General features: G+C 42.3%; 3 protein-coding genes across 3 annotated transcripts; all 3 read right to left on the bottom strand.

The window, feature by feature from the left end:
* Nucleotides 1-13,279: 13,279 nt before the first annotated feature.
* Nucleotides 13,280-13,722, bottom strand: HRG_06386 (uncharacterized protein; the record flags this gene model as incomplete). The annotated part of the gene is made up of 2 exons (XM_044864857.1): nucleotides 13,280-13,297; nucleotides 13,387-13,722. The coding sequence occupies 2 exons, from the start codon at nucleotides 13,720-13,722 to the stop codon at nucleotides 13,280-13,282; spliced, it is 354 nt and encodes a 117-aa protein (XP_044719797.1).
* A 1,142-nt stretch (nucleotides 13,723-14,864) lies between these two features.
* Nucleotides 14,865-16,014, bottom strand: HRG_06385 (putative 37s ribosomal protein rsm22 protein; the record flags this gene model as incomplete). The annotated part of the gene is made up of 2 exons (XM_044864856.1): nucleotides 14,865-15,915; nucleotides 15,968-16,014. The coding sequence occupies 2 exons, from the start codon at nucleotides 16,012-16,014 to the stop codon at nucleotides 14,865-14,867; spliced, it is 1,098 nt and encodes a 365-aa protein (XP_044719796.1).
* Nucleotides 16,015-21,412: 5,398 nt separating this feature from the next.
* Nucleotides 21,413-22,654, bottom strand: HRG_06384 (uncharacterized protein; the record flags this gene model as incomplete). The annotated part of the gene is made up of 1 exon (XM_044864855.1): nucleotides 21,413-22,654. One exon carries the CDS (start codon nucleotides 22,652-22,654, stop codon nucleotides 21,413-21,415), a length of 1,242 nt encoding a protein of 413 aa, XP_044719795.1.
* Between the last annotated feature and the right edge of the window lie 37 nt (nucleotides 22,655-22,691).

The raw sequence follows: 22,691 nt of genomic DNA, 5'->3' as shown, positions 1-22,691 counted from the left end.
ATTATATATATTCCTAAGAAGTCTTTTAGTTCGCCTAGAGGCTAAACCTTTATATAATCTACTACTTTTTTAAGCAGACTATTTATTATACCTCTATTAGGCCCTATTATTAGGAGGTTATCTACGTAGATTACTATCGTAATTTTATATTACGTATTTATAAATACCCCTTCGTCTATAGGAAGGGCCGAAAATCCTATCTTAGCTAATATAGAGCTAAGATAGTTATACTAAAGCTTTAGGCTTTATTTAAGGCCGTATAATACTTTCTTTAATTTTGCTACTAGCCTTTTCTTTTTATATAGCTCTAGAAACTATAAATAGCTAATATTATACTTATGCTAGTTTTTATTAAACTAGTCTTTAAGTACTAGCTCTTCGTAGCCTATAGGGATTTTTATATAAATATCCGTATCTATTTCGGTATATATAAAGGCATTTTTTATATCGTATTATAGTAGAGTATAATTATTAGAAATAGCTATTATAAGTAGCATTCTAATAGATTTAGGTCTTACTATCGTAGAAAAGGTTTCTAAATAATCTAGGCTATAGACCTAATTAAATCCTTATACTACGTAGCGGGCTTTATATTTAATAATATTATTATTATTATCCCGCTTTATTTTATAGACCTAACGGCCGCCTAGGGCCTCCCTATTACTAGGAAGAGGCTTTAATTCCTAGGTATTTTGGTTTAAGAGCTCTTCTATTTCTAGAAACATAGCTCTTTTCTATTCTATAGCTTCTAAGCTATTTATAGCCTATTTAAATGTTTTAGGCTCTATAGGATCCTTATTTTCTAGTAAAGATAGAATAATCTCTTTACTTTTACTATTTAATATAGTGTTTATTTCGGGGTATACGATATAGTCTTTATAAAATCCGTTTAGCTTCTTAGGTATATTAATACGGATTTTTAAATCCTTATTTAATCCCTTTTCTAAAAGAGGATTATTTCCCTTTTTTATAAAAGGGTTATCTTCCTTTTCTATAGGAGGGTTATCTTCCTTCTCTATAGGAGGGTTATCTTCCTTCTTTATAGGAGGGTTATCTTCCTTCTCTATAAGAGGGTTATTTTCCTCTTCTTCTAAAGAAGAGTTATTATCTTCTTTATATATAGGTTCCCTTTATAAATAATTATCCGGGACCTTATTTATAGAAGATAAGGTATTAAAGTCGAAGTCCTTAAGGTCTTCTTCCTTTTAATTTTCTATAAATTTATTTTCTAGGATAATAATATCTCTAGAAATTATTACCTTTCTTTTCGAAAAGTTATATATTTTATAAGCATTTTTAGTATAGCCTATAATAATACCCTTAAAAGCTCTATTATCTAGCTTATCTTTAGGGTCTTTATTCTTATAATATATAAGGCTTCCGAAGGTCTTAATTTTCTCTAAGTCTTCTAAGGCTAGAGATTTATTTTCCTTCTTCTCTATAGGAGTTTAGAAGCCTATTCGTAAGTAAGGGGTCCTATTATATAAATAGGCTGCTATTAGAACAGCTTCTCCCTATAGATATTTAGGCAGTTTTGCCGTAAATAAAATAGCTCGGACTTTATTTAAAATAGTCCTATTAATCCTCTCTATTACTCCGTTTAATTTAGGAGTCCTAGGAGGGCTAGTATAATATTTTATTCCCTTTCTTAAGTAGTAGGGTTTTATTTTATATAGGAATTCTTTTACGTTATCCGAAAAGACTTCCTTTATAGTAATATTATCCCGGTTATTTTCAACCAAGGCTTTATATTCTAAGAATTTATCTAGGGCTTCTACCTTAGATTTTATTAAAGATATTTCTAAATATCTTATCCCTATATCTAAAAAGGATATAAAGGAGGTATATTTATTATAAGTAGGGGTCGTTATAGGTCCCTAAATATTAATAGTAACTCTATTAAGGTAATTATATACCTTATTAGATAGGGATTTATTCCTCTTATTAGTTGCCTTTACTTTAATATAAGCCTCGTATTCTTTAATTTTTATAATATCCTTCTTAAGGATAGTTATATCTTTATTATATCTTTTAAAGGTTTCTAGTAAGGCTTTAAGACTTATATATCCTAGCCTTAAATGCTATAAATAAAAGTTAAGGTCCTTTATATTATTTCTTATATTATTAACATTATATAGGAATGTCTTCTTCTTTAAGAAAGGAATTTCTAAAGAGAAGATATAAAGGTTATCTTACTGTTTTCCTTTAGATATAATATTAGCCTAGTTATCTAGCAGGAAAATTTCCTTGCTATTAATAAAGGCATAAGTATTTTTAAAATACGATTAGCTTATAATATTTACCCCTAATTCGGGTATAAAAAGGCAGTTTCTTAAGATAAATAGCCTTTTATTTTTCGGAAATCTAAAAAGAAGATCTCTATAGCCTTTAACAATTATATAGGATGCCTTTCCCTAATTAACCTTAGTAGAGATAGTTCGAAAATTAATAAGGAATTTCTTTTCCGATACTATATACCTAGTAGCACTAGTATCGTATATAAAATTATAGAAATTTCTATTCTCTAAGGTTTTATAAGGGATTTCCTTCTCTTTTACCTTATATATAAGGTCTTTAATTCGAGAGGAATTTAAAGGTCCTATTTGCCTATTATTAAATACGGCTTTTAAGGATATTCGAAGAGATATATACCTCTACTTCTTCTTCGGAGCTTTTATAGCCTCTAGGGTACGAGGAGGAATAGAAAATCGATTTCCGGTTCTTCGTCCGTTTAATTATCGATTTCTATTTTTTCTGCTTCCGATATATATAGAGAAGAGGGTTTTTTCGTCTTCTTATCGACGTAAGAGTATAATTCGATAGGATTTCCTTTTATAGAAGGTTTTCTAGGCCTCTTAAAAGGTATTCCTTTCTTTTGATTTTTTAAATTTTTAGAAAAGCCTTTAGGGGCCTTTTCCGGGTAAAGATAGTAGCAATCTTTAACAAGATGCCCTTTCTTCTTATAGTAAGTGCATTATAATGCAATTTTATCTTTTCTAGGGCTTAGTAAAGAAAGCCTGCTTAGGAGGATTTTCTAGAGACTTAGTCCTCTTAAATTCGTCTATAAGACTACTAGAGAGAGACTCTAGATTAAAAGCTTCTAAGTTATTTCGAAGAGCTTACGTTATATTAGTTATATAGCTAGAAAACGAGCCCGAAAGGCTATTTAAAATCCAAGCTATAATAACTACTTCCGGAATTATAATATTCTATGCTTTTAGCTCTTCGAATACCTCTTTTACCTTATTTAGGTAGCCTTCTAGGGATTCGAAATCCCCTACCGAAGTATTAAAAAGCTCCTTTATAAGTAGGTAATTCGAGGTAAAGGAAATAGGGTTATATAGGTTTTTTAACCTATCCCACGCCTCTTTAGCATTTATTATATGCTTTATTTAGGTTAAAGGACCATCTTTAATACAAAGAAAAATCAAAGCAAGTGCTTCTTCTATTTTCGAGTAATTTTCTTGCTATATAGTAGTAGAAAGCTTCTCTCTAACTAAAAGAGCCTATATTCGAATAGCCTAGAAGGTATAGTTAGAACTACCCTTAAGTTTAGCAAATTCGAACTTATCCCTAGAGCCTATTTTAGAGAATTCGAGGTCGTATTAGAATTTCGAAGATTTTTCGAAGTTGTTACCCGACTTATAGAGAAGCCGGGCTTATAACCTATAAGAAGGTATAAGCAATAAGCGCAGAATCGGGTAATCGATGACGTAAGCGGAAAGATCGGTCGAAGGAGTATAGGGTAGGATTTCGTCCGGAATTTATAACGAGCATATAAGGGGCTGAATAATATATTGAAAGAATAGCGTTGCAAAAGATGCTTGCAAACTTGCTTGTTCTATCTACTACTCCTAGGGAAATCCTTCGTCTTTTATAGACTATTGCTCGCCTACTAGTAGACCAATTAGTCAGGTTTCTAGCACATTCTATAGTGCTTGAAAAGCTCTATCTATAGTATATATTCCTAACTTAGTAGGTGGTCTGATTGTGGCGTGATAGTTAACGTAAGACTGTAGGTTCTGGCATGAGTAGTGGATTTAACTAGAATGTTCTATGCCCTACCTATTCTCGTATCGCGGATATCTTCGGAACCGCTAGGCCAAAATAGGCAATAGGGTATCCGTTCTGCTCGTAATTGACTTATGCATTTTATGCATATTTTTGTTTGTAGGGATAGGCTTACCCTGACCCGCTTTTCCTAGAGGAAGATATAGATGTCTAGTAGAGGTCTTTGTCTTTTAAGGGTTATTCCCTTAGACTATATTATAGAGCCTCTTTTTACTAGCTTATTCTATAAAGCCTCCCTATGCCTATTATTTCTTTATAACAGTAAAATAGGAATATAAGGGTATATTCTTATATATAACGATATCTTCCTAAGCTCTGCCTTATTTTTTTTTCCGCCGTAAGGCTTAGCGGGCTATTTTTTATTAATGCCGGCCTTTAGCTAGGCCGGTAGTCGGGTTATCGCACCGGCTTCGCGCTATACTTATTAAGTTGCTAGTATCGGCCCTAGGTTTTTGTTTTCCTAGTCGGGGGGCCCGGACTAAGGTTAGGGGGAGGTCCTAATAAATTCGTTGCTAGGTCCGGGTAGGCGAGGTCCGGGCCGGCCTACTTATAGCGGGGCTAGACTGCTAGTATATTTATAAGCGCTTCTAGAAGCGCTAATTAGCTAATTAATAAGTAGGTTAGCGTAGTCTACTAGTCCGACTAAAAATTAATCGTGCCCTTAGCTAGATTCGAACCGACTCTAGCGTTATAGCTAGTAGGCTTCCTAGGTATATAACTACTATACTACGAGGGTCTTAAAAATATATTATTTAAGTAAATTAAGAGGTATATATTATATAGCTTATATTACCTCTTATATATATATATATATATATAAGTAAGTAAGGGCGTAGGCGTTTAAGTAGTTCTACTACCTATTATATAGGTATAGTATAAATACATAGGGCGGGCTAGTATTAATATATATCTTAAAAATAAGGCCTTTATATAAATATTAATATATCTTTATATAAATAGTAAGAGTATTACTATTTACCTTAAAGTAAATCTTTATTTAGCTTAGATTCTTTAAAAATCTTTTCTTTTAATTAAGTAATATATATCTTAGTTATTATTAAGATATCTTAAGTATCTTTAAGTCTTATCTTATATATTATACTTACTTTATATAAGGGATAAGCCCTTATAGTAGGGCCCCTCTTTAAAAGGAACCCCTCCCTTACTAGCTTATACGCTTAAGTATACTTTTCTAAAGTTAAAGCTCTCTAGAAAATTTCTAAGTAATTACTATTAAGAGATAGCTAATATAAAGTACTAGCTAGTAATATCTAAGTACTTTTACTTTAGTTATCGCGAAGCGTAGCCTAATTTTATAGTTCTTAGAGATATCCCTTAGTATAAGGGACCTAGGAAGCTAAAAAAACAAGTTTTAAGGAAGGAGCTAAAAGGAAGTATAGAGAGGAGAGTAGGGGTAAGAGGGGAAGTAAAAGTAGCGATAGCTTCTTATAGAGGTAGCGAAAGATAAGACGGATATACTAGTAACGGCTAGAAAAGAGGGGAAAAACCGGTAAAAAGCTTAGTAGTTAAAAGGATATTAGTAGCTTCTTTAAGTAGGATCTTCTTTATTAATTAAGATACTAAATAAGTATAAAAAGGGGCGTTAGATAAAGGAAAGAAGGATAATTAAGGCAATATAATAATTATTTCCCTTACTATAATTACTACCCCTATAAGAATTAAATCTCTCTGCCCTACCTATCTAACCCCTTACTTTTAATTTTACCTTTATATATTTTTATATACTTCTTATATCTCTCTTTAAGAGAGTTATAAGCCTAGGAGGAATAGAATTTCTATACCTTCTAGCTACTATAAAAGGCACCTTTCTTATATCCCTTATAGCTCCCTTTTACCCCTCTTACTAGAAAAACCGACTTTTCTACCCCCTCTCCCTATAATAATATCGAAAAACGACTCTACCGCCCCTATAGTCTATAGGACGATTCTTATAGAGCCCTAAGATTAAGATAAGTAGGTAAAGGAGCTATAGGCTTATATAGATAGAACTATTTATAATTTAGTCTTCTTTAATAAGTAGGACCCTCTTAAGCCCCCTCTTTATCCTAGGGCAACGGACTTTATAGAGGGAGCTACCCTCTTCTCCGAGCTAACCTCTATATAGTAAAGAGCTTTTTCTACTACCTTAGGCGACTATAAGAGTTACTAAAAGAAGTACCTCTATAAGATAAAGTTACTAACTACTATACGTACGGCGATAATAGAATCTATTAGTACTATAAAGCTAATCTCTCTTTAAGAGGAAGAAACTCCTAGGTAGTAGCTTTTAAAGCTTAAGACCTTAATAGCTCCTTTAAGGGGCTATATAACTAACCGTATTAGGAAGACCTATATAGTATACCTAGGAGCCTTTTCTACTAGGAACCTACTAGCTTCGTCGTAGCTAGCTAAGTAAGAAGAAATCCTTAAGGAAGGTAACTAATACTTCCTTATAAAAGCTCTTTCTAGCTAGTAGCTATAGGATATATCTCTACTAATAAAGCCTATTAGTAACGGTTACTCGACTATCTTTCGAGAAGCTAGCCGGGAACTAAACGAAGAGGCTACTAAAGTATAATAGTAAGTAGTCTTATTCCTTCGTAGCTAGCACTCGACCTAGACGGCTCGACCTACTGCCCTTATAGCTGCTATAGCCCTAGTTACTACGGCCCCCGCTGCTGCTACTACTATAGCTATTACTCCTCCGGCTCCTCCTCCCTCGAGAGCCTTAATACCGTCTTTAACGGCTGCCCCGGTCCTAGCCCCGGCTTCGTATCTTGCTCCGGGCCCGGCCCTGGCCCTATTAGTCCGTCCGGCCTAACTAGTCCCTTAATAGACCGTTTAGTCCGTTAGTCGAAAAATTAAGGAACTAGTCGAAATCGAACCTCTTCGTTAAAATTAGTAATAAGGGGTAAAAAGATAAGGTTTTTAAGTAGACCTTCTAGATTAGGACGAGGATTCCTCGAAGAAACGAAAGACTAAATAAAACGGCTGCCTAGCCTATAAATTACTAGGCTATCGGTTATTATAATACTAGTAGGTCTTTAAGGAAAACCGACCTAAAGGATTTAACCTTTTAAAGAGGCTATAAGAAATGATATAATAGTCTCTTAAGGAGGACCCCTCGTTAAAGAAGAAGATAGATAAGATTTAGGTTACTAAGAAATAGTAACTAACGCCGCTGCCCTTATTCGAGCTATAAATTTAAAGGAAAATCGTTAGTATAGTAAATCCGGTATTTATCTTCCCTATAGATTAGTAAGAACACTTATTAGGACCCTCCGATTATCCCCTACGAAAATCAGCTATCTTTAACTCCGGTGCTTCCCTTAATATTTATAATATACTCTTATAATTCCGGTCCTTTAAGAAGGTATAGAGGGAATACCTTATTGCCGGGGAATTAACTATACGGATAGAAGGATATAGAAGGGTAAATTTTACGATAAAATTACCTAACGGGTCTATATAAATTCTTCGACGAAAAAAGGTAGCTTTTTACCCTTAATTTTTAACGAGCTTATTTTCCTTCCGCCTTCTTTAAGAGGAAGGAATCTTCTAGGATATAACGTCTAAGCCTATAAGGCTAGTCTAGAAGAATTAGACTATTAAGCTTATCGAGGAAAAATTCGGTTAATTTATTCTCGAATTCCGACCTATCCTTAGGAAGGAACTACTTAAGAAGTTAGCTTTCCTTATAAGGAGGAATAGGTCTACTATAAAGGACCCTCTTCTAGTAGCCTAAGGAGACGGTCTTCTTTAGCATGCACGACTTAGTTACCCGGGCCCCCTAGCTTTATATAAGCTAGGCTAATAATAAGGCGTACGAATAAGGGGCCTAAAGACCGTTGAATATAAATACTATAGCTAAGGAAAGACTAGGAGACGAATTTCTAGATAAACGCCTATACGGCCGGACTGGCCGTATAAGGAAATTTAGGTCGATTAAACCGACGTCTCTAAGGACTAGGAAAGCTTTGTTAGGGTAATGTTTTTATAGACGCTTTTTTAAGGATAGTTTTCCCTTATTTCTTACGGACCTACTTAAGTAAGTATAACTAGTCTGCCCTCTAAGACTTTATTAACTAAATAAAATCCTACTTCGGCTATAAGGTAAAGAAGATATAGTTTAATAGAGAGCTATTTACGAAGGATATCTTAAAATAGCTAAGAAAAAGAGGCATTTTACCCTTCTTATTAGTACCGAATACCTAGGCCTAGAACGGAAGGGCAGAAAGATTAAGGGGTGCTATAATAAAAAGGGCCCGTATAATAAGACTTACTATAAAGCTTCTATATAACCTTTAGAGGGAAGTCGTTAAGACCGCTTATTACCTTTAGAACCGGACCCCTAGGGACCTTAAGGACCCTAGGAAACTTATAAGAAGGTATAAGTAATAAGCGTAGAATCGGGTAATCGATAACGTAGGCGGAAAGATCGGTCGAAGGAGTATAGGGTAGGATTTCGTCCGGAATTTATAACGAGCATATAAGGGGCTAAATAATATATTGAAAGAATAGCGTTGCAAAAGATGCTTGCGAACTTGCTTTTTTTTTCTACTACTCCCAGGGAAATCCTTCGTCTTTTATAGACCATTGCTCGCCCACTAGTAGACCAATTAGTTAGCTTTCTAGCACATTCTATAGTGCTTGAAAAGCTCCATCTATAGTATATCTTCCTAACTTAGTAGGTGGTCTGATTGTGGCGTGATGGTTAACGTAAGACTATGGGTTCTAGCATGAGTAGTGGATTTAACTAGAATGTTCTATGCCCTACCTATTCTTGTATCGCGGATATCTTCGGAACCGCTAGGCCAAAATAGGCAATAGGGTATCCGTTCTGCTTGTAATTGACTTATGCATTTTATGTATATTTTTATTTGTAAGGATAGGCTTATCCTGACCCGCTTTTCCTAGAGGAAGGTATAGATGTCTAGTAGAGGTCTTTGTCTTTTAAGGGTTATTCCCTTAGACTATATTATAGAGCCTCTTTTTACTAGCTTATTCTATAAAGCCTCCCTATGCCTGTTATTTCTTTATAACAGTAAAATAGGAATATAAGGGTATATTCTTATAAAACTAAACTAAGGAATAGACTAGAAATCCCCCTTTAAGCTCTTTATAAAGAAGAGGGCCTCGCTAGCCTACCTTTATGCCTATAGCTATAAGGCATACGCTATAACTACCGATATATAGCTAAAAAGGAAGAAGAAAAGAAAGCTTAATCCTAGAGCCTTTATTAGTTACCTTATTAGTTATAATTCTACGAATATCTTCTAGATCTAGATTCCTCTTCTATAAAAGGTTATTTTAACTAAGGATATAATTTTTAACGAATTTAGCTTCTTCGATAGAAAGAGGGATTAATAGCCCCTCTTACTCTTATAACGTTAGCTAATTTAAAAGATCTAAATTCCCCCTTCCTAATAGTTATAAGAAGAGGCCCTAGATAAGGAAATAAAAGAAGAAACTAACGTCGAAGTAGTCGAGGAAAACGCTAACTTTAAGGAAGAAAAAGAAGAGGAAGCTACTAAATTAGATAATCTAGATAAAGAAAGAGACTATAGGAAAGCGGTAGAGCTAGAATACGCCTACCTTCCTACGCCTCCTCTTATAGAATAAGAAGAAGATCTAGAAGTAGCTTTCTTTATTAGTCTTCCTATCTTAACCCCTAAGGGGGTAGGAAAGGCACCTCTCTTAAAGGATTACCTAGCTGCCTTTTTATCCCTACTTCGAGGAGCAAAGGAAAGTATAGGGCCTAATACGGTTACTAAAGAAGACTAACCTCTCCCTTATTTTAATTGTTTTTCCGACTTCTACCTAACGCTCATAAAAGACGGTTCCTACGGAGCGTTTATAGTAGGCCGGCTTTTTAAGCTACTATTAGCAAGGAAGGTATATAAAAGAAACCTCCTAGACCTACTAGTAAACTAAAAGCAGCTCGAAAAACACCCTTTTAAAGACTAGTTTTTCTAGGCCTAGAAAGACTACCTAGCCTTATATAAGGAGATAGGGTCTTTTAAAGAGGTCCTTAAGGAAAAGGTAAGAGGAAAATAGGTCCTTAGCTATAAGTAGGTCTTTATCTATAAGACTAATAAACATAGCTTCCTTTAAAAGTATAAAGCCCGGCTAGTTATCTATAGGAATTAAATAGGAAAAAGGGGATTTACCTACTAAGGCAACCACCCTAGTAGGAATGTCTTTTAGACCCTTATAGCTATAGTAGTAGAATTCGACCTCGAACTTAATTAGATAGATATAGTTAACGCCTTCGTTAACTGCTTACTTAAGGAAGAAGAAGTTATCTATATATAACTTCCTCTTAGTTTTTAATAGCTAGGAAAGGTTCTATAGCTTAGGAAAGCTCTATATAGACTACGAAGATTACCCCTTCTTTAGTAATAATATTTAATAGGTTCCTTCGAAGCACTAGGCTTTAAGAAAGTCCCTTAGGAACTATATATAATATAGAAGGGTAAAATTATAGTCTTCTTTTACGTCGATAATATTATCTAGGCCTACCTAAAAGAGGAAGAAGTAATTATAAGGGAGGCTATAAAATGCCTATAATAAAAGTATAAGATAACTAGGCTAGGGGAGCTAAAGTAGTTCCTAAGGATACGAATCCTTTAAAATAGGTCCTAACGGACTATCTAGCTTACCTAGGACGCCTATATCGATAAAGTCGCTTATAAATTCCTCTTTAATTCCCTTAATAAGAAGCTTCCCTCTACGCTTATATTAAACGAAGAGCTTTTACCTAATCCGTTCTTTTAAGCTAAGGAGTAAGAGAAACACTAATATTAATAAAAGGTAGGCTCCTTGCTTTTTTTAGCTATTTCTACTAGACCGGATATCTCTTTTACGGTCTCCCGGCTAGCTAAGCATAACTAGAATCCTAGCCCTAGGCACTAAGAAGTAGCAGACTAAGTAATCCTTTATCTCTATTTAACGAGATTATATAGTCTATGCTTAGGAAGGTAAGGAAGGAAATTAGCTACTAAAATCTTCCTTTATTTAAGCGATTCGTCCTTTATAGATAATTCCTTAAATAGAAAAAGCTTATAGGGGTATATTATATCCCTTTTTAAAGGAACTATTACTTAGAGAGCTTCGAAGTAAGCTACTATTACGACCTTAAGTATAGAGGTAGAGCTACTAGCTCTTTTAAAAGCGTCAAAAGAAGCGATTTTCCTTAGCCGGCTACTAATATCTCTACGACTATAAATTCCGACCCCGTTAGCTATAGAATACGATAATATATAGACTATATAAATTCTTATAAAGGAAAATAGTAAGCTATTAACCTAGCTAGTATATCGATATCTACTAGTATTAGTTACGCTAAGAGGTCTAAAAGGGACTTATTTCTATCTATTAGGTTCTAACGGTATTAATAAAAGCTAACGGTCTTATAAAGCCCTTACTAAAGTAGAAGCTAGCTATCTTTTTATAGTAAATTAGGCTAGAAGACGTTTAAGAGAAGCTATCCTTAGAAGCCCGCTTTAAGAGTCTACGAGAGGAGCTAATAGCACGTAAGAGGAAGGAGACGTCTATAGCTAAAGAGAGGAATTAGGACTTATCCTAAAGGAGGGCCCCTAGCTTAATTAGGACTTATTCTTCTTAAAGGCCCCCCTTTTTAAGGACTTATCCTTAGAGAAGCCCCCTTTTCTTATAGGACTTAATTTCCTCCTTAAAGCCCCTTTTCCTAAAGTAGGTCTAAAAGAGCCTAGGGCTAAAACCTAGATTTCTCGAGTAAGGGATAAGTATAGACTAAGACCTCCTCTATACGCTTACCGGCCTAGGTATTTAGCTTTACCCTTTCTATAAGGGCAGGCTATAGCTAAGGGGGTATATCGCGAAGCGTAGTAATTGTAGTTCTCGGAGATATCCCTTAGTATAAGGGACCTAGGAAGCTAAAAAACAGGTTTTAAGGAAGGAGCTAAAAGGAGGTGCAGAGAGGAGGGTAGGGGTAAGAGGGGAAGTAGAAGTAGCGATAGCTTCTTATAGAGGTGGCGAAAGATAAGACGGATATGCCGGTAACGGCTAGAAAAGAGGGAAAAAACCGGTAAAAAGCTCGGTAGTTAAAAGGATATTAGTAGCTTCTTTAAGTAGGATCTTCTTTATTAATTAAGATGCTAGATAGGTATAAAGAGGGGCGTTAGATAGAGGAAAGAAGGATAATTAAGGCAATATAATAATTATTTCCCCTGCCGTAATTGCTGCCCCCGTAAGAATTAAATCTCTCTGCCTTACCTATCCGACCCCTTACTTTTAATTTTACCTTTATATATTTTTATATACTTCTTATATCTCTCTTTACGAGATTAGTAGGTTAAGCTAAATAAAGATTTACTTTAATATAAATAGTAATACTTAATAGTAATACTTATTTATATTAATAAGGATTTTTATTTTTATTTTTATTTCTTTAATATTTTAAAAAAAAATTAAAGTAATTATTTAAAAAAACGCTATATATAAGTAAATTATATATATTATATTCTACTATATTTAAGTCTTTATATATTAAAGCTTAGTAATAGGCTATAATAAGTAATTATATATAGGTAGCTAAGGGTATTTAATATAAATATTTATAGACTTTAAGCTACTAACTATAATATACTTTACTATATATAGCGTTTTTTATTATCTGCCTTAAATAAAGATCTATATAGTTTAATAGTACGCATTGCTTAGCCTTTATCTCTTTATAGGTACGCTAGCCTTAATCGATTGCTACGAACAGCTCATCCGTAGGGTCAGTTAGATAGGATGGTCTATTCGTGCGTAAAGGTCTCTACTACGGAGGGCAGCAGAGGCCAGCTATACTCACGATGCCAGCCTCCCTTATAAACCCTAAACCTTCGGCAGCCTGGGCCAGATGGACCCTTGAGGCGTGCGTCGTGCCCACTACGGCACACACACAGCTTCCAGTTACTCCGTGTCGTAACCCGGGAGGGACGGAGAGTCCGGATAGGTCGGCGGAGGTGGGGGAGGCGGATGGCTGTACGGGCCCCCACCGCCGCCAACGCCGCATCCGGGTCTCTTGTCGCCGGGACGGCAAGGCTTAGGACCACCACCGTGACAATGAGGACGGTTGTCGCCGCGATGACACTTACAACGAACCCGGCGGTCACCACGGTGGCAGGGCTTGGGGCCGTCGTCGCCGCATCCGGGTCTCTTGTCGCCGGGACGGCAAGGCTTAGGACCTCCGCCGCACCTTGGTCGCGGGTCACCGGGACGGCAAGGCTTAGGACCACCGCCGTGACAATGAGGACGGTTGTCGTCGCGATGACATTTACAACGAACCCGGCGGTCACCACGGTGGCAGGGCTTCGGTTTCTTACCGCCGCCGCCGCCGCCGCCGCCGTTGTTGCAAAGGCCTACGGCATCGCAGAATAAGCAGATAGTCGAGCTGCCCTGGTCGTTGTCGGCCTCTTGGACCACCTTAATCCCCTGGAGGTCGCGCTTCTTGGGGCAGGGGCAGATGCTGCAAGCTGCAGCGGCGTCCTGTTCCGACATAGCTTTAAGCTGTTCGACGGTAACAGACTGGACGGAAGTCATGTCGTTGATCTTCATGTTGTCTGGTGAGGCCATGGTGCTGGCCACAAAGGCCATGGCCATCGCAAAAGTCTCGATCTTCATTTCGTCTCTTGAATTAGGAGTTGCTTTTAAGTGAAAGGACTGAGCGACGCTTGAAAATAGTGGACAGCCTGCTGAAGAAAGGATAGGCCTGGCGAGCCTAGTATCTTTATACTTGTCAAATCAGCCCTAGATTGTGTGAGGACACTGCATACATCTATCTAAAAGATACTTTATCCATTCCTTTCTGCGTCGATGAGGAGAAACAGAATTCTTTCACATGCATGAGGAATTCTCAAGTTTCGTTCTAAAAAGGAAATCATCTTACAAGGAAATAGTCAGTCCACTTTGATCTTTAGGCCGTGATGGTAAAGCAAGCATGCATACATCCCGGTCGGCCTGACATGTAAGTCTCTATCACTTGATTGGCGAGAGTTTACCTGAGACGATGCCGAGCTGCTAGAATACCAGAGCATGAGTACATGTCTTAGTATTCTCGTGCTGGCTGGTGTCGTTATCTTATGGACAGTGCTCCTAATAGTATAAACAACCGATCTAGTCCGTCTGGTTTGGCCAGACTGTACTATCAGCCCGCCTGATTCTCTTACAGACATCGTTATATTCTGATATAGTGATATAGAGGTTTTATTTAAAGAGAGTCTTATATGGAAAGTCTCGAGACATTAAGGGGTTGAGCGATTGCAGGATTGGGCGATAGAGCCAATGTATTCATGCGGTTTTTGTCAACAGTGCCTTAGGTGGGGCCGTACCTCCAGGCTACGTGTGGGGGAGCACGCAGACTAACTCGTAAGGAGCCGGTAGGCTAACGTGTCGTATTAGGCTTCAAAGTCACTCTGAAGCTGTCTGGCAGCTTATAGCAGGTCGCCCCACTGTCCCAGTTATACTTTAGGTATCCTATCTGGCACGAGGGACGGAAAATCATGGACGCCGTATAATATAACGAATCCTCAGCCTTTAGGTAATACTTATTTAAAGGCATACCAGATCCTTCGAAGAAACGATCGGACTCATATTTCCAAAGGTTCTTCCCGCACACACGGACTGTGAAAGAGTGAATGATCTTGTTGCTGATTCTAGCTATAGAATGGAGTGGAAGTTTGAGCTTTACATAGACATAGCCGGCAGGGATCGACGTGGCCATGAGACTTTCTAGAGACAGCCAGTCTCTTCCAACAGGTCCCGAATCAATCTCCTAGGTGGCCAATATCGATGGCCTGAATTGTCTTGCTACCATACTGCCCAACAAGCAGCGTGTTCCCGTCTGGGCTGACGGCAAATTCACGTGGAAACGACCCGGTGGGGATTCGTGGAAAACCCTGCTTCCCATTCAAAGCCGCTTTAACGTCCACGACCGTGAGACCAGTGGTGGCTCCGGCGTAGCCAAATCTGTTTGAGTCCGATGTGATTATATAACGTCCGCCCTTGACGAGGATAGAGCTGACAGGAGACGTGCCAAGTTGCACACTCGCCAGCAGTGCATCTGGGGATTTTGACCTCAACTTTTCCGCATCGAAGGCAAGAAGTTTGTTGCTGCCTCGGGCTGTGACCCAGACGTACCTCCCGTCCTTTGAGGGTGCAACCCGGACAGGCTGGCAGCCTGCTTCGACACGGAAACGGAGAGCGTGGGATGGATTTGTCTTCAGAGTTGCAACATCAAGAACAGAGACCCAACCCGGGGTTTTGTTCTGAGGTGTTGTATTGCTCCTTAACTCACTGGTAACATAGAGGACCTGTCCATCAGGCGACAGGGCGCTACCAACGACTGCATAGCCGAGCTCTGCAAAGCCCACATAAGTGCTCGACACCAAGCCACCAGGCTTCCTGGTTAGCTTGAAGACTTCAATTGCTCCTCGGCCGTGAGTGATTCCGGCTCCATATTCCTGGCTAACAAAAGCATAACCCTCGCCAGCTGCCAGCGTGACTTTGATTGCGCTTGTACCTGCGTTGCCGCATAGTCGGCCAATCACCGGGTTTTTGTGGCCAGCGATGGCCTTTGCAACATCTATGATGACTGCTCCGCAGCCTCTGGCGACATATAGGTGCCGCTTGTCACCAGTAATTGCGAATCCAAACGCGTTGCCTTGTGGTCTACCGTTACGGGGGAGCGGGAATTTGCGAGTCAAGGTTGGTTTGATTTTCGAGGTATCCAGGATGCCGATAGAGTTACCAAGAGTGACGAACGCAATATTTTTCCTGGCGTAGACCAAGCCGAAAGGAGGGCCGGGAACTGACAGGCTGCGTGACGGCAGGGACGTCGTTGTTTGGGGCGGGGCGGCCGCCAACTGACAAGCTGGAGAGGAACGGCGGGCGATCGCAGGAGTCCCGCTGCGGCATGTGTGGCCCTTTGGGATGCAACCCCTGCCGCACTTCTTTTTCCCCTTTAAACACTTGTGGCATTTTCGACCAGAAGAACATGTGGGTGGAGGCGGGCGGAAACGGCCATTCGCCTCGTCAGAACTTGCGTACTTGATGTTGCGCTCGCTACATGGAGGAGTTACGCAGGCCGAACCGTCGGGGACTTCATTGGAGTTCTGGGCAGCCTCCGCTAGCCCGACTCGGGTTTTTCCAGGAGCAGTGGGTTCGTTACCGTGCACGGCGAGCCCGTTGCCAACAAGGCAAACTGCCGCGACTATATTAAGCTTCATCTCTCCGATGATGGCGGAGCGGAAAGCAAAGGCAAATACAAGAATACCTCCAGTAGCGAGCAATTTCCGGCTTGCTGCTTACTCAGAGAAGATAGTGTCAGGTGGCAAGCGCGTTTAAAGACTTTTTAAGGTCAGCTGTGGGATAGGGGATACACCATTGACCGCTTTGCTTGACTGGAATGACGTTATATCGTTCCAATGGTAACTCGAGCTTGATCCTTCGATATGACTTGAATTTCCGCCAATAGAAATGATCCGGTAGTGGGGGTAATGGTGCGCCTGGGGAAAGGTTCTTTAGACTTCAGGGGCGGCTTATAGGAATTCCAGAGCTATGAATCATTCAGCCCGAAGGGCGTTCTATTCAGTCAGAGACAATGGCAACAAACCTCTTCTGATTGGCTAATTGGTCTGGCCTGTGCTCAATTCGTGTTTCCGTTAGCTGGCGGTCCAAAGGCTCGTCAGAAATTTCTGACACAGGGAGGCAATCTGTCAGTCAAAAGTGACTAGTCATAGTGAATAAAAGGATGATTATTCAACAGGAGTGACAGGATGCTCCTTTAATACACGTATGAGACGAGAGGCCCCTAATCCGCAGAAAGACTAGGAAAAGAAGAAGCCTCGCGTGAGCTTATGCTTCTTAAGTGCAACATTATTATATATTATCCAACACATCCCAGACGAGGTCTTGGCTACCTTTCACATGCTACAACTAAGGTCCTTTCTGGGTTAGCTCAGCCCGTAGAACTATCCCAGAATTCCTAGTCGAGCTTGTCTCTCGATAAGATCGTATCCCTATCGTGTCTGTGCCCCGAGGTAAGATCTCTTCTATTTCCCGCCTGCCGTCTGCAAGCATTTCTGACTGAATAACTCCAAACTCTCGTAGATTCACTATAGTGTGGTAAGCGAAGGATAAATGCATTATCTGGGGAACAGCTGCGGGATTCCGCAGGACAGAATCTTCTACTCTCGGAATACCGGCTTCCTTTCTAGCTTGCTACGAGCTAATAGCGGTCCTGCCGTCGACGTGGCACTTAATTATCTATCAGGAAATTTACTACATGCCTCTTGGCAGTGCGTTGCCAAGTACGGAAGATGGTGGATGTTGGGAAACTTGGTCTAATCCTCCACAGCCCGTTGATGATCCTACTCGATGAAGAGATGAAAAATGAACTGGGTAATTACGGATGCCTGTCGACTTTCGTAGAAAACGCGAGCCACCTCCAATGCTTGGCGGCAGACCCGTAAATGCTTCTTGAGTCTCAATCTCATCACAGGGAAAGTGGGCGCACCATGTGCTGATTCGTGGTCCGTTTGGCAGAAGACCTAAATCTCGGCATGATCCTGAGCTTTGATGGGCCTTGATTCACTGGTCAGTGTGAGGTCAGCAGCTGGTGGCATCCAGTGATGGAAGTTGGATTCGCCGTCACGAGAATCGCGAAGGCAGGAACACTTGGACGTCTCGGAAACATGGCAGTCGATCTGCTGCAAGAAAGTACGGCGCCAAAGCAGATTGCAAAAATGGCGTCGTCGACCAGAACAATGGCACAATGGACTTTTATTCAAGGCCACCATGACTTGCGATCCCCATATCCAATATCATCCCGTGGCCTGGGAACGACGAAATAAGAGGGGCAACTGGTTTGATTTTGTGAGGCGCTTTCTTGAAATTCATTGCACAGGGCTGCCGTGTTTAAGCAACGTCATCAATATTGTGTTCAGCCTGTCGAAAGGCTCATGGAGATGCCTTAATCTGTCTTCGGTGGAGGCTCGTCGTATCGTGTGGATCACGCACATTGACAAACACATGCTCAGAGCCTCGAATGCCTGAGCCACCATACTGATGTCGCAATCTTTCCAAGGAAGCCTGACTTTAACGATACCGAAATGCCCCCATCACGCCTGGTGCGGAATGTCGCCGGCTTCCTGCGGTCCGTTGGCCGTAGTCGAGATACCTCGACGGTAGCGATCTCCTTTTACGTGAAACGAAGAGGAACTGCCGACAAATTACATAACATTGAATATTGAACCAGCGAATCAATCTCCTTGGGCTTATCTTTCCTAGCTGTGCCCCGATTTTACTCCAGTTGAAGTTTCCTATTCGACGAGCAGCCTGCAACATGCACGCTCGAGGCACGCTCTACATGCATGAGGTCAGAGTCATCAAAAACCGGGTGTGTGGCTTTGACGGCGTCAGATGGGGGCATCACGTTGCAAGAATGGCGTCACGAGGCCTTTTGTCCTATAGAAATGCGAATGGCATGCCTCCCGACACGAGAGGTTGGCCTAGACATAGGCTTTGAGAGGGATATCTCTTTTTTTCGAATTTTGAGCTGGCGGAAGGTATAACGCCCTTAGGCTTCTTCTTCAGAGGCCAACTTAGGAAAGTCGAAAGAGGAGTGTGCCGACTCGTCGATTGTGTCGTGGTTTCGTTTGCTTGCACGAAGTACACGGACAGGGTGTGTGCCCTGCATGCTTCAGAAGCTCGAGCGGCTCCAACGGGCATGAAACGCAATGTAGCAGGAAAAGAAAAATGAGAAGAAGGGATGGTGTACTTGGCTCGTCTGACTCTTTCCCTGCGTTCTCATCCGAGTCGAATCAATTCTAGAATCTGAAAACATCCGGGATGCACCCTGGTGTGCGAAATTCGATGCTGTAATCATCTCGTACAAGGAAGAAATCCGCGAAATCCGGCAGTACTAAAGCATTAACCTCAATGTCTAGGCTTAAGTTTCGACACGGGTTGTCTCAACAGCAACTTCATGCAGTGGAGTTGCTTGTGCGCTGTTGAAGGGCGCAAAAGGAAGTGGTGCTAGGTTCCCGAGTGACTAAACGCGGACACGTCTTGTCCAGCAACGGGGTCCTGTGGAGCACGTTGAATGAATGCCGGACCAGACATCAATATTGATCTTGAAAAGGTCATGTCCAGCCCTTGGAGGTGGAACAATAAGTCTTTCCATTTCAGCTTGAAATCTCTTCTTAACTGAACTATCAGGCGTTAATGGAATTCACGCCTCATTGTAGCACGGTGTTTCTCCGCCATTGGCCACCGCGTAAACACAGTCGAGGGTGTAAGAAATGCCGTCAAGCACGGCGTCAACGCCACTGAGATTCCGCAGCCGAATGTACACTGCGAAGCAAATGTTCGCGACCATCGCCAAGGAGCGTTAAGCCGGCGCCAACCTCATCTTTGTGTCACGGGCTGTGCCCGGCTGGTGGACCCGGTTGTACCGGGTCCGGTGGGTCGTGCTCCGGTGGCAACACCGGCCCCGCTCCGCGGACCCAGAAGCTGCGAGAACATTCCGAGAAGGGTAATATAAGCTCGCACTCGAGGCTACGCCTCGAGTTCAGCTTCTTTTCCTCCTTAGCTCTAGATAGACAACATCTAGGCACCTGCTTGTTGAATAAACTCCGGGCCAGCCTTTCACACTTTGTCTGGCTTGATCTGAATAACCCTGACAAGGACAATGCCAACACCAGCATCGAGGGCCTTGGAAAAATGGCCCGCGAGATTCTTCAGCGACGCGCTCAAGTTCAGGTTATATATGGCTTCTACGGGGGGATGTCGGCAAGCGAGCTTACCGAGTTATTCGGGACGGTTTGAATGACCAGGAGATGATCGGCCTCGACGGCGACGCTGCCTTACGTCCAAAAGACTTTTGAGTCGGGGCGGCCCCTCGGATATTCAGAAGCGCGTCACGTCCAAGGGTCTGTTTAACGCATGGTTCAAAACGGGCAACTGCAATGGCAACGAAGGTGGCATCTGCCCGCAGCTTCGTTTGGGCGTTGGGTCTGGGGCGTTTGACATGGTGTTTGGCTGGACTGTTGGAAAGTTCAATGCCAAGCAGGCCGAGAGGATGGTCAGTGACGCTCATGTGGACGGTCTCACTTACGGGTTTCCCGCCATCTCGTACTTTGACCATGCCGATACAACCACACGTTGAGATTCATCAGACTGGCTCAAGAACAGCGGCGACAAACGATACCCAGCCCTCGCCAAGCGCCTGCATAGGTCTTAATAACTGTGAGATATTTCGGTCCATGGAGAGAGGCTCTCAATCAATGCACATTGACAGACAGCAGGAGCCAGTTCAAGGGGCCGTCCCGGTTGACAAGCTCTTGGTGGGTGAGCGTCTCGGAAAACTCACACGACGATCAAGTTTTTTTGTAATGTTAATGCGAACGATAATTTATCGATTCTAATCGAGTTATGGGCTGCAAAGGACAAACAGACAGCGCCAGTACGCCGTTTCCCCAAGGCTTTCCGGGCCAGCCACTCGTTCCTGGAGCCGAGGCCTTCTTACCTTGTTTTATGTTGCTCTTCACATCCACACAAAACAAAACAAAAGAGTTACCAACCAATAGGCCGCAGAGCGGCATTTTGGCTCAGGTATATGTAACACATGGACAAGACTCCCGAGGCCCGCAGTAGACAGATTCAGTGAGACCGACGTGTACTGTTATGCGAAATGGGTCTTGACATCTTCTTTGCTGGACAAAGGGCCAGGCGAGCAGGGGTTTTATTGTCTCGTGGTTCTTGAACGTACAAGTGTCTGTTATGCTTCTGCTTGAGGCGGCTCGAAGACTGAGCAGCAGCAGGTGCAGAACCCACGCAGTGTGGTCAAACCTACCTTCTGTCCATCACTCTATTGCCGTCGTTGGCTACATTCACTTACGCGTTGCATGCGGTCGGCAGCCAGCCCAAAGGACAGAGGCGGCATGGGAGAGCGCGTGTTGCCCGCATGCGCTTCTCGGTCCGCGTGACCAGGCGTGTCTGAGGACTGTTGCACTACCGCCCCCACATGACGATGGCCTCGCCGCCGTGACGCACCAGCCATGTTCAAATCAGACAGTGCAAAAGGGAACAAGGGGCACGCTTACGTCGGACTTTGAGCACAGAGGCCCGGCGTCATCTTGATCGGTCGTCAAGACTCCTCCGTCAACGGCATTCGGCCGCTTCGAGAGGCACGGAACCTTTGTCATGACGTGAAAGCGCTGGCAATGTCATTTATCTGAGTTCGTTAGTGTCGTAAGGATACAAGGTATGTACAGTCGGGTTTGCGTATATACAGTCCGCTTGCCTCGCGATGCTAGTCTGGCCTCCTCCCCTTGGGCCGTTTCCGCAGCGCATCTTGCGTCGGTTTCTGTATCCTGCTCAACGCCTCCTCCGGGCTTCGCCGCACGTCACGCGTGGAATAGCCGGGCTCTCGACACGCGAGGGCAAGTTTGGGAGATGGCGCGCGGTGACGAGAGAGCACCTTCCTCACCGGCACGGGTCTGTGATCCATGTAACAGCATGCCGCCGCCGCAGCTGCAATGCCTTCTTGTCGCGGAGTTGGGGTATCAGATTCTAACATGTCATTCGTGGTGTTGAGGGCGTCGAGATGACCAAATTGATCGTCAGGGAGCTGCGCAGTTGGAAACTCATCGTCTTCTTCGCAGTATGGTGACCCGTAGAATTGCGATGTGTTCTCCAGCAGAACAGCTGCGTCATTATCAAAGGTGGGTCGTGCCTCTTTCAGGCTATAAACCGAGGTGTCCGCGGTGTCACAATCGTGCAGCGGGTAAGTCTCGTCCTCGCCGCGGCGACTGAACGAGCGCCGAGTCAGTCCAGGGACAATGTGTCCCGACTCGGACCCGGAAAAGGACATCGAACGAGAGGGCGGATTTGTTGACGAGAAGCTTCGCGAGTCAGCATCCGACGGCGATGACACGGATGATTCAGGGCTCATGGCCTCGGATGTCGAGGGCGACGGGGCATCTCCAGAGCAGGCTTCGTGGTGATGGACATCATCATCTAGCGTACAGGGCTCAACGGTCACGACGGGCCCGTCGGGGAAGAAGTCGTCGTCGAGGAAGAGAGCACGGTCAGCGCTGCTGGCTTTGGTGCTCAAGGTGTGAACGCTATCCGCCTCTGAAAAGGAGGAACATGATGAGGACGACTGGTAATCATGGCGGTTTAGGTAATGGTCGGGGAGGTAGCTAGCGAAGTATCTGACGATGGAATCGTACGACTTGGTACGAAAGAGCTGCAGGGCGTATTGCCACTGATCAGATGCCATCAACTTGGGATTGGCAATGATCTCGACAGCCAGAGTGTCCAGAGACTCGTTAAGCTCACGGAGGCGCTGTTGGCGTCGGTCTGCCATCAAGCGATGGAACTGTTCAGGGGTGTCGGCGTCGATTGAAATTTCGTAAACATCGTGGTGGAAAGCCTCGGGGTCTTGGAGGGAGTAGGTAAAGGTATTGTAGCGTTCGTGGAGCGAAGTGAAAAGGTCGTCTCGGCGCATGCCAAACTTCCAGGCGGGCCAGGCCCAGTCGGGGTCGTCCATGTCTGGCAACGAGGTAACGAGGGCGGTGGGACGCGGA

This window comes from Hirsutella rhossiliensis (genome assembly GCF_020360975.1).
Source record: "Hirsutella rhossiliensis strain HR02 chromosome Unknown scaffold00006, whole genome shotgun sequence".
Lineage (NCBI taxonomy): Eukaryota > Fungi > Ascomycota > Sordariomycetes > Hypocreales > Ophiocordycipitaceae > Hirsutella > Hirsutella rhossiliensis.
Note: the sequence above shows the minus strand (reverse complement) of the source record. Positions and strands in the feature narration are given on the sequence as shown.